General features: G+C 43.7%; 1 protein-coding gene across 1 annotated transcript in view; it reads right to left on the bottom strand.

Annotated features, from left to right (window-relative positions):
• Positions 1-12,675, bottom strand: part of TENM4 (teneurin transmembrane protein 4) — a 514,686-nt gene that overhangs the window by 169,543 nt on the left and 332,468 nt on the right. Inside the window, 1 exon segment of the mRNA XM_036743921.1 lies at positions 7,648-7,767. Within this exon segment, the coding sequence (XP_036599816.1) occupies positions 7,648-7,767 (120 nt within the window).

Below are 12,675 nucleotides of genomic sequence, written 5' to 3'. Positions count from 1 at the left end.
ATGTCTCCTTCCCTCCTCGGGCCCCCTTCCCCAACAGAATATTTCATAAGGTTGGCACCTGAATGCTGCGCTCAAATGCCCCTTGAAGAGAAGGCAGCCCAAGGTGTTTAACTGAACCCATCCATTAAATTGGTCAGGCCAGAATCACAGAATCTTGGTGTTGGAAGGGCCATCAGAGGATATCTAGTTCAGTCCATGTTAAAGCAGGAATTCCCTTAATAACATCCTCAACAAATGACCACCCAGTCTGCCCCAAGACCAAGAGCAAGGAAGCACTTTTGGAGAGTACTCACTGTTATGCAGTTTTTCTTGGGATTCCCTGTTCTGCTGTATGGTAGCTTCCACTTAATATTTGCTATCGTGCCTTTTAGGACCAAGTAGAGGAAGGAAGCCTAGTTCTTCTTCCCATGACAGACTCTCAGATACTTGAAGGTAACAATACTGTCCTTCCCTAAGTCTTCTCTTCGCTAGACTCAATATCCCAGCTCCTCCAATAATCCCTAGATGGCAATGCCCTCACCATGCCTGTTGCTCTCCAGGTGGCCAGTGTCCCTTCTGACATGGGCCAGCAGGACTGGGGCTTAGCAGATGAACATAATTGGTATGTGAGGTCCTTTGTTCACCATGTGTTTCCAAGACTCCATTTAACATGTGATTCCATCACTGTAGACCCTACTAAGACAAAACCTGGACTCTTTAAGACTTTGTTCATTTTCATGATTTATTATTGTTGGCAACTTGAATTGCCTGGTAATCAGTTTTTTGGTGAGGAACCCATTCAACACCAGTATGGTTGGTGTTTTTCTTGGAGTACTTGCTGCCCATTTCACCAGAAACATCAGGGATTTTTTCTACTATTACTTATGCCAGTACAAAACACTGCCTTTGGGAGACCAGACAGGTGGAACATGGTGAATAACAGTTCCCATTTCTATGGTCCTTTAGGGTTTCCCTAAGATAACCATGTGTGCATGCGTGTGCGTGTGTATGTAATGTCAGTGCCACATTTATGATTCTACCTCTGTCACTTGTCTGACGTGACATCTCCCAAATCACTTAAGCCATGGAACGCTCTAGGGTATTAGATGCATTGATAGATTCTCTAAATGCTAGCTAGGGGCAGTGCCTAAGGTAACACTCTGGGGAAAATTGTGTGTATGTGTGTAGAACTGGGAAAATTGGGCCTAAATCTCATAGTGACAAAAAGGGTACTTGTACCTAATTTCATATTATTATATGAGAACCTGAAAAGACCTTAGCTTAAAAGGGCCAGGGTCTCCCATTGCATCCTGGGCCATCTCCAGTCATCCTGATGAGCATCTGGCCATTGGACCCAGATGGCTCTGGAGGAGAAAGTGAGGCTGGTGACCTTGCACAGCCCTCCCTCACTCAACTCAAAGTCAACGGCAAGTCATGTCATCATCTCCCTGATGTCACGGTCCTCTTTTGAGAAAGAAGGACAAACACAACCAACAACACAACAACCTATTATTATTTTAAAGAGAGAGACAGTATGGTTTAGTGGATAGAAAGCTGGCCTCAGAGCCAGGAAGACATGGTTGCAAGTCCCACCTCTGACATGATGTACTGGTTATGTGAGCTGGGCATTTAACCTCTCTGCGTCACCAGGTAAGTCTCTAAAGCTTTTAAGTGCAAAGGAGGGGCTGACCTGCATGGGTAGAGGGAGCGCCCTCACCCGGGAGTTCCTTATACCAAAAAATCATCCCTATCCATATTCTTCTCTTAAAGGGAAAAAAAAAAACCTATCTGGAGGCTTCATAGTACAGTGGATAGAGCCCTGGATCCAGAGTCAGAGAACCTGGGTTCAAATTCTGCCTCCATTACTTATTAGCTATGTGAATGATCTCAGGCAAGTTGCTTCACTGTTCTGTGACTCAGTTTCCTCATCTGTAAAACGAGAGGGTTGGATGATGTGATCTCTAAGGCCTCCTCAGCACTAGATCTTCTGGTCTCCATCTGAAATTTTCTTTACAGAATCCTATTCATATCACCTGGTGGAATAGTACTTTACCATAACAAAAGGCTTTTGCTGATGATCACATGCCATTTGAGCATCCATAGGAACCCCATGAGGGACACATTTCCATTTTACAAATGAGAAAGCTGAGGCCCAGGGCACTGCTGTGACTTGTCCACACATCACACAGTGAGTCAGTGATATAGGCGGGATTCCAACTCAGGTCTCAGACTCATATGGCCTCTCAAGCGTTAGAAGGAACAACAAACAATATACATTTATTGAGCACCTACTGTGTGCAGAACACTACGCTCAGACCTCAAAGGTCAATTAGGCCATCCTATACCTGAAAAAAGACTGCCTGCACTCTTCAGACAAGCACCTACACAGCTTCTGCAAATCTACTTTACCCTGAAGAGTTCTGTGTTGTGAGGCTCCTGGCTCCCTCATCCTCAGGCTGCCTTTCTTTTGCAGAATAATTTTGTTATTTACTATCTTGGTCACACACCTGCATAATAAAATTGGTGACTATTGTCCGGAAGGCCAAACTCATTCCCCACCAGAAATCCACTGGATTGAGACTTGGGGAAGATGCTTGATTTGAATTACCAGGTGGGGCTTTAGCTTTCCAGACCTACTCTTTTAAAAAAGATTCTGAGAGCTTGCTGCTGCTTGTCAGTGGGCTGAACAGCCTTTGTGTGTTGACGAGGACATTTTTAACAGTTAATTAGCATTTGGCCAGCGCTATAACCAGAGAGAACGCTCCCTTCACACGAGGCTGTGCACGACAGAAAGGATTGGGGGTGTGGGGGCGGAGAATCCTATTCTGTAGGCTCTTGGTGAGATAGAGGCCTCCTGGGTTTATTCTTAGAAACACCTTCCCTTCCACGGGGCAGGCATAGAGAGCTGCAGGAGGAGCTCGGCTCTAATGAGTGGGGGCTGGGCTCATTAACCTACAAGAGTAATATGGTTTCAGGTGTGGGCATCAAATGTAACCCAAAGGAGAGGCATCGATCTCATGTCAGGCTCAGGCAGCTGAGAACCACCGGAGGTTGTGGCAATGTAGCAGGAGCAGCTGCCACTCCCAAGTGTCAGGTGTTGCCTTGATGGAGCCTGCCTGCTTGCCTTTAAAGAATGCCATTCATAGCCTTCAGGGTGGGGAGGGAGGGAAGAAAGGGAGAAATGGAGGAATGGAGGAATGGGGGAATGGAGGGAGGGGAGGGGGGGAATGGAGGGAGGGGAGGGGAGGGGGGGAGGGGAGGGGAGGGGGGGGAGGGGAGGTGAAGAAAGATGCTTTGAATCCCATTCCCAGCTCTCCCACTGACTCTCCTCTACAACCTTAGCGGAGGTGCTGCCATGTCAATCAAACGGGGACATCGATCCCTGCACTGGACCTAAACGTCCTATATTTGGGACAGATCTGGAGCTAGAAGGGGCTTCCAAGGTCATTTTATCTGATTCCACTCCTCTTAGAGATGGGAAAACTGAGGGCTTGAGAGATCCCACGGGTAAATGGCAAAGCTCAGATTCCAATGTTGGGACTCTGACCCAAATTCAGTGCCCTTTCCTTTAATACCATGATTCTCTGTATTCACAGAATCCTAAGATCATTTACTTAGGGTCGGGAGAAAACACATTAGAGGTCTTTGAATCCAATTTTCTCTTTTTAGAGATGAGGAAACTGAGGCCAGGTAGGTAAACACAAAAGTGAAAGATTTTCGGACTCTTTTATTAAGCTCCTCGTGAGTAGGGGTAGTTCCCTTATTTGCATGTGTAGCCCCAATGCCCAGCATACAGCAGGCACACGAGATAAAAATTTTATTGGTTGGCTGCACGTATCTAGGCATACCTAGGCTAGCTAGGTGGCAACGTGGATAGAATGCTGAACCTGGAGTCAGGAAGACCTGAGTTTAAAACCTGCTTCAGATACTGGGGAAAATAATAGCACCCATAAAATGGGCCCTTAGCTCCTGGGTTGATGTGAGGGCAAAATCAGGTAATATTTGTAGAGAGTTTTATAAACTTTAAAGTGACATATACAAGTTATGGTGGGAGGGCCCAGTGATACCACCTTGTCAGGGGCAAGAAAAACTCTGAGATTCCTGGCTCCTGTGGGGAGGGAGCAGGGCAAAGTTGGGCTGGGTAAGAGTTCACTTGGTGTACAGATGCTGGGAGGAGGGGGAGAAATCATCTGAAAAATTCCTATTTTAACAACTCATCTTTGCTAGCTCAGTATGTTTTTTTAATTTCTTAAAGGAGTATGTTGATGTCAGCACTCTCTAATTTGCAGTGCCATAAAAAACCCCTAAGCAAACAAACAGAATAGTGTAGTAGGGGGTAACCCCACCCTGATTATGGCTCAGAGGGAGATGACAGTACCTCTCCTATCAGTGTCTAGCCCTGTTCAGGTCACCACATCAACACATTTAAAAGAAGAAGTCCAGGATGAAAGCTGACTGTAAATTACATCATACAAGGGCTGGTTGAAGCAACCAGGGAGGTTTATCTAGGAGAAGATTTGGGGATGGGGAGGATGATGGCTCTCTTCCAGTAGGGTCAAGCCTGCTGTTGTAGAGGGATTTGATTTGTTCTGTTTGGCCTTGGAGTACAGTAAGGATTAGAGAGTAGCTTGAGAGCTAAGCAAAAAAAGGACTGAGTGATATCAGGAAGTAATGAGTTCCCCATCACTGGTAATCATCCCGCTAGGGTTCCAGGATGGCTTTTAGGAGAATTTGAAGATAAGATTCCTTATCTGGGCAAGGATTAGACTAGATGTTCTTGGAGGTCCCTTATCTAGAATCATAGGAACAGGGTGATCACATATACCTGCCTTGCTCTAAGACCTCCCGGAGGCCTTCTCCCTCTGTGCATGTGGTTCAGCGTTTAAAGCTGGATCAATGGGACATTAATGTAGGGAAACGTTGCCTATATCAGCTTCAGGAGGATGTCACTTGCTGTCTGGGCTGGAAAGTTCATCCGTTTGATGGGAGAATTCACTCGTCCCAAAGGAACTCTTACTAACCAAATCTGACTGTCTCCCAGCTCCCCTTGGAAGGTGCCTGAATGAGAACGTGCTTCCCCCCCCCCCCCCTTAACAAAAACACTCGGTTCTTCACAATCAATCACCCACTTCATTATCACCCTGGCCAGGACGAACTGAAGCCTGGTAGTCGATTAAACAGGTGTTAAAAATCAATCAGGCTGCAGCATTATCTCCAACAGGAGGGTGAGAAGAAAGTTTCTGGATACATGATTTAGCCAGATGGACCTTCTCTCACCTCACTTTATTAAAAATAGAAAACCCATCATTACTGACAGGACAAATATTACAGTCTCCGTCCCTCTCCCAGCACGCGGCTCTTATCACCTGTATGGAAAGGCGGCACAGAGTAAGGATCAGACCCGAGCTCTCTGCCTTAATGAGCCGTGCAGCCTTGGGGAAGTCACGTCCTTAGCCTCAGTATCTTCATGTGCAAAACGGGCAATGATAACACCTGCACTAGCTACCTGACAGGGTTCTTGTGAGCAAATTGTGAGCAAAGTTTGTCTTTTTTTTTTTTAAGGTGATCAGGTTTGGTGATTTGCTCAGGGTCACAAAGCTAGTATCTGAGGCTAGATTTGAACTCAGATCCTCTAGACTCTAGGGCTGGCGTTCTATCTACTGTGCCACCTAGCTGCCCTGAGTAAAGCATGTCTTCATGCAACATGAATTATAAGTAGTAGCAATAATCATCAGCCTTTAGCTGTAAAAGTGATTCATTAATTTTAAGAAGTCTTTACTTTTCCCCAATGATACTTTGACACATTTTAAAAAGGTCAAGATTATGATAGGAGCCTTGAAGCAATCTAGGGATTCTAAAAGGCAGAGGTAAGCAAGGAGTGCAGCCCAGGCGTGAGTCACAGCTTAGGCAAAGGCGTAGAGATGAGAGATGGCATGCCAAGTTTGGGGAACAACTAGGTCAGGGAGGTTCGGGTGGAATGCATGTGGGGTATGGGAAGGGGAGTAATCTGAAAAAAGATTGGAAGGTAGGTGAGAGGCACAGTAGGAAAGGTTTTTAATGTCCCTGGATTTTTATCCTAGAGGTAAAGGGAGGGTCATCGGACATTTTGAGGAGGGGAGTGACATAGTCATACAGTGTCTGAAGTGTCTCTCAGCTCCCTAGATTCTATGATGATAAACTGTTAATTAAACTACTGAGTAAAACGTGGCCCGATCAATGCCAGGGCCAGACCCTGGCCTATCAGTTAATGTTCTAGCCAAGCCAATTCTTGCAATAGCTTCAGTCTGTGCAATTTCTGATGTAAAAGCATCTATGGTGCAAGCTGAGCTGGCTCTCTCACATAATGAGGTGGATGACAACGACATCCCATCTTTGCAGAGTGTTCTCAAAGACATGTTGGCTTCAGGGCATACATGTTTGTACCAGCTCATCCACTCCTCTTGTCTGGGCACTGTTGTGACCGACATCATGCATGACGTATCAGAGTTTAGAGTGCAACCTATCACCACCACTGGACTGCCTATCCTTCTGTTTTGACTTTACTAACGTTCTTCCCATCCTTCAAAGGTCTGCACAAGTGTCACCCCCTCAGGAGCCTTCCTTAGATTTCTTCTTGCCCCATGGAAAATGTTCGCTCTCTCATCTGATCTGAGAGCCCGTTGCCACTTTCTGCTGTTACACATGCATCATTCAAGGGACATTTATTAGATGCTAGACTTGAAGTGAGGGGACTTGGGTTGATACCCCAGCTCTGACTCTGATACTTATATTAGAACAGGGGCACTTCATATTTTTTTGGGTCATAGATCCCTTTGGCAGCTTGGTGAATCCTATGGACTCCTTCATAAATATATTTTTATGGAAAAATTCATAACTGAAGGAAAAGTAAAATTTCAGTGAGAAATCAGCGAAAATCAATAAATAATTTTCCCCATCCAAGTTTAAGGATCCCTTGAAATCTATCCAAGTACCCCCTTGGGTCATCTTGGGGGTCCACAGATCCAAGGTTAAGAATCCCAAGTTAGAATGTAAGCGTTTTGGGAGTCGAGACTGTTTCATTCATTGTGTTCACGGTGCCTAGCAGCAGTAGCCACTTAATGAATACTCCTCCATTGATTGACAGATCTGTGACCATAGGTAGTGCATGTAACTTTTCTGAGCCTCACTTCCTTCATCTATAAAATGAGGCTAGTAATTGTTGTCCCATCTACCTTATGGGGTCATTATAAGGAAAGTACTTTGTAATGCTTAAAGATCAATATACATGGGAGATAAGATAGGATGTTACCACACAAGGCTATGATGAAATAAGATACAAAGACTATCTCAATATTCAAAGATATAAAAAGATACTCAAAGACTATCGAAATAAACATTTCAGTTTGAATGATCATCTGTGTACATCTTTTCTCATACTGCTAAGCTATAAGCTCCATGAGGCCAGAGCCATGCCTTAATTATTTTCCTACTTCTCTCACCCACCTGGCACAACGTACACCACGTAGCAAGCACTTAATGTAGAGTTGTTGAATAAAGAAAGGAATGAACTAGTCCTGACAGGAGTTTGGTCCCATTTACAGCTTGTTTTATTAGCAGCAAAACAGAGTAAGGACAGAAGGTCACTGAAAACAGGCCTTCACATCCTGCTGGCTACAGAGAGACCCTTACCTGCCATCTTGTCTGCTGATGGTATACCCAAAGAGAGGGTTGTTCACAAAACTGACATTCACACCAACCAGTGGAGTTCCATCAGAGGTCATCACCTGGCCTCGAATGACGCAGGCATGCCTACAAGGGTAGAAGGAGGTTGGGGGGAGAAAAACAATGCTGTTTAAGAAAGAAATGATCCATTCCAACTGTACAGATCAGACATTCATAGCATCTACACACATTTATTAAGCACAATTGGGTGTGGGGCAACTCCATCTGCATTAGGGAAGAGATAAAATTTAGTTAAGGCACATTTTCTGTTCTTATAGAGCTCACAGTAAGGGAAATAAGGAACCAAAACAAGCATTATACCTAATAACATATCAAAAATACATGAGAGAGGTTAAAAGTATGTTTTGTGATCTTTAAGGTTGTTACGAGAGATCCTGGGTGAGGCGGCATTTTAGTTATGCTTTACATATCAGGAAGAAAATCAACACATGAAGAAGATGAGGGAGGGCATTTCAGGCATAGGGAACAGTGTAGGCAAAAGAGCAGAGATGTGAAAATACAATGTAAGTTCTATGGGTGGGCAGAGAGTTTGAGAGAAGCTCGGCTAATGTAGAGTCAAGGAGGGGAATAATAGGCAGAAGAATCTAATATCACTTAGGGGCAAGGGTTTGTTGGAGCTGATTGTTAAATTTTTAATGTGATCGTTTATACTTTGAAAATCAGTAAATGTTACAAATCAGGGCTCAATTTATTGTTTTGTTGATTGTCTAGACTTAAGAAAGTGAAAGAGAAATTGTTAATAATACAGATTAAACTTAAAAGTGTGTCCTGTATACTTCCCTCTCCCATCACCACCCAGAGCTGGTTGTTAAATATTTACTAGCACACCTAGTTTGGAGGCAAGAGAGAACCACTAAGTATTTTTAAGCAGAAATATGACATAGCAAGATCTCTGTGTAAGAAAGATTATTCATCCCTGGTATGGAGGATGGATTGGGATGGGGGAAGCGATGGTGGTAGGCAGAAAGAAAGTAGAGGAAGAAAGGCCTATTAAGAGACTACTGTGAATTATGCAAATAAAGTGACTAAAATGTCCATACCCTTTCAACCAGAGCTGCCATTGTTGGGCTTATACCCGAAGGAAGCCATTGATGAGAAAACAGTCCTCACCTACTCCAAAATATTTAGCCCTTTTTGAGATAGCTAAGAACTAGAAACAAACCTGATGCCCTTCAATTAGGGAATGGCTAAACAAACTGTGGTCCATGAACATAATGAAATATTACTGTGCTGTAAGAAATTATGTGTGTGATGAATACAGAGAAGAATGAAAAGATCTCTGTGAACTGATGCAAAGCGAAGTAAGCAGAACCAAGAAAATCTTATACACAATAACTCCAACAATATAAACAGAAAGGACAATACACCAAAAAAAGAGTAATTATAACAAAATTATAAAGATCAGGTGGGACCCCAATGAAGACATACAAGAAGATGCCCTTGACCTACCCTCTGGGGAGGTGGGAGGTCCATGGGTTTCACACACTGCCTGTTTGTGGGCTTTCTCAACGTCTTAATCAGTTGCACTGACTTTTTTCTGCCTCTCTAGAAGACTCTATTTATCATATGGGATGGCTCTTGGAGATGGGGAGAGGAAGGACTCCATGGGATACCAGGGTGATGTGAGAAACAGAAACCATCAATAACCTTTTTAAAGAGGCTATTGTACTAGTCTAGACAGGCAGTCATGAGAACTTGTGCTATGGTGCTGGCCTTAGGAATAGAGAGGATGGGACAGAGGCACTGTGAAAGAACTGATATCTCATCTCTTTTAAAGGATAATAGATTTACAGCTGAAAGAGAACTCAGAAGTCATCTAGTTCAACACCCTCATTTTGCGGATAAGGAAACTGGGGCCCAGAAAAGTAAAATGGGGATGATAATAGCATCTACCTCCCAGGGTTGTTGTGAGGATCTGATAAGATGATAATTGTACAGAACTCAGCACAGTGCCTGGCACATAGTAAGGGTTATATAAATGTTAGCTATTATTATCATTAATTATTATTATAGCTAACCCCAACTTAAATAGGCAGCTAGGAGCAGAATCTGAATCCAGATCTATTTATACCATGCCATCTCTCTAATGAGACACTCATCTTAGAGGTTACAGTCATCATAGTTTTGGAACAATTCGTGCAGGTTGCCTACCCATGGACTATTTTCCTGAGACCAAGTCTGCTTCCTTCACTTTTTTTCTGAGGCCTCATGGGATTAGAGAAGGATGAGTCACAATCTTCTCATACTCATAATATCTTGTAGCAAGATCCCCCTCAGGAGAACAACTATTAAGAGGTGTTTGTTTGCAAATATCTCCTGCAGAGTTTAATTTTCTGGAGATGCTAGACATTACTGTGAAAACTGGATATTAATAATAATAACTCACACTTTTGTGGTGCTTTATGGTTTAAACAGTGTATGACTCACAGGAATACCAAGAGATAGGCGGCACAAGTGGGATTATCCCCAGTCTACAGATGAGGAAACTGAGTCACAAAATGAATTTAGAGATATTCTTGACTTGGTAATTTGCATCCAGAAAAACCCCAACCAAATGGCCCATAGAAAGATGGTTGAGGTTCTTTGCCTCTAGCTTTGGAAGTAGCAGGAGAGGATGCGTACTTTTGAAAGGTCAACTCTGGATCCAAGAGAGAATCATAAAATCTTAGAGGGAGAAGTGGTCTTAGAAGTTTAATTCACTCATTTTTTTTTTAACAGATGAAGAAAGTGAAGCCCAGCGAGATTTAGTTCTGAGTTTCCCATTTCTGGAAGGGAATCGGTAAGCTGGATCATGTCCAGAAGAGGGTGACCAGGATGGTGAGAAGACTGAAGATTATACCATATGGAGAATGAAGGAACTGGGGCTATTCACTCAGAGGGGAATGATTGCTCTCTTCAACAATTCAGAGGGCTGTCATATGGAGAAGGATTGGGCTTCTTCTCCTTGTCCTCCAAAGGCAGAACTGGAAGCCGTCGGTGGAAATTGCAAAAGGGCAGTGTTAAGAAAATCCTCCTTATGACAAGAGCTAGACAAAAGCATTAAGGGTTGCATGGTCTCCGGTCCTCTCACCATCCTTGTCGCCCTTCCCTGGAAGCATTCCAGCTTGTCAATGTTCCAAAAGACAAATTTGCATTCCTGGCTTCCTGTGTTCCTCGACACAGCTGAGCACCAGGCCTCTGTTTCTTTTATTGACTTATACATTTCAAATAAATCTGTCTTTCTTCAGTGTCAAGTAGCTCTTAGCCAAGTCTACCTGCCATCTCCCCTCATGCCCTCCCAGGGACTGTAACAATTGCTTTATTTACACCCTGTGAGGAAAACTGGTTCCCCCAAGGCACATATTTTCCAAAGAATAGTAATAAAGAGGCCTGGACAGCATGCATAAATTTGAAGTCTGTTAAAAAGGCCTGAGTCTCAGGCCCTGCATGATTAGATCCTCAAATCTTTACTTCCCTGGGTGATAAACCTGTCCCTGTTTAGGGGGAAAAACAATTAACACCAGGCTTGTAAGCAGCTGGCCTCTCCAGCGTCGACTTGTCCTTTCTAGAGGCAAGATCGACTACCCACAATGCATCAAGCCCCCCAGGAATCTGACTAATGCTAATTTCATCAGCCATTTCCTTTCCAAAGACCTTGGTCTCAATGCAATTACACGGCGAGTGAACTAAGTGGTGTGGCAGGTTCCTCATCCCACCTGGGAGGTCTCCCAATCTATTTATGTGAAATTATCTCTCCTGTTAATGGGGAAGACTGATGCCATCAATCATACTTCAATGGCACTGAAATATGTTTCCTGTCATTAAGGAAAATGGAATTGCTTATTGTTCAGACTACCTCATTTTAAGCAGTTCGGAGGATTTAGAACTAGGGATAGTACACAGAAATCACTAACTTCTTCATTTTACATATGGGGAAACTAAGTCTCAGAGAGGGTAAGCATCTCCCCCAAGGGGAACCAGGTATTAAGTTTGAGAGCTGAGATGTGAGCTGTGGTCATAGGATCCTGGATTTAAAACTAAAAAAGAGCTTAGAAATGGTTTAGTCCTACCTTTTCATTTTATAGTGGAGGAAACCGTGGCCCAGGAAGGATGAGAGATTTGGCCAAGTGGATAAATGGCAGGGCCATGGCTTTGAACTAAGGCCCTCTGACTCTGAATTCTATTCTGTTTTCACTCGGTGAATCATGAACTCTTCTGGCTGCTCCATGTTATCTTCCAGATTTCCCTTAACAGTCTAACCCTCTAGGTCTGAGGTATTATAATAATGTAATCTCTAGGGCCAGTTTCTACTTTTTGGTTTCTCTCTGCCCCTCCCCTTCCTGGCTACACGCGCGCGCGCGCGCGCACACACACACACACACACACACACACACGTCTGTCTTTCCTCTTTACTTTTCCTCAGGGATTTTCCTACAATTGATAGAACTCTAAATCAGGCCTGGATTGGTCTCATGTAACCTCCACGAAAGCAGACTGGAGAAGAGGAAATTTTAGATCAGCATCCTATGAAGTAACTGTGTATTCAGAAGGAAGATTAAGTTGACTTCCACCCATTCCCCCATGGGCAATAGAAGGCCTCTAGCCAGCACAGGCATGTGGCCAAGTCCCAAAGCAAAATACAACCATACTTTTTTTTTTGTCTCAATAGAGCTTTTCTGAAATAGGAACAACTGCATCTCAACATTTAACCATTACAGGAAAAAGAGAGATGTGGGAATGACCTTTTAGAGAAGGCACCAGAAATGTATCTCTCAGTTTTCTTTTGTTTAGCTAGGTCGGAAAACATTTAACCTATGGGGGACCTTCTGCCTCTCTCAGCCTAAGAAACAGGTCTGACAGTATCAAAATGGCAGACCAACTGGGTCAGCCTCCATTAGTATACACAAGTTTCACCATCTTGTCTTCCCCACGTATATTGATTTGTACTGCATAGTAGAGGTGTCAAACTCATGAGCTGCTGACCATACACAGCTA

Source organism: Trichosurus vulpecula, chromosome 2, assembly GCF_011100635.1.
Source record: "Trichosurus vulpecula isolate mTriVul1 chromosome 2, mTriVul1.pri, whole genome shotgun sequence".
In the NCBI taxonomy this organism is placed as follows: domain Eukaryota; kingdom Metazoa; phylum Chordata; class Mammalia; order Diprotodontia; family Phalangeridae; genus Trichosurus; species Trichosurus vulpecula.
The sequence above is the reverse complement of the archived record's forward strand: the minus strand, read 5'-3'. Positions and strand labels throughout refer to the sequence as shown.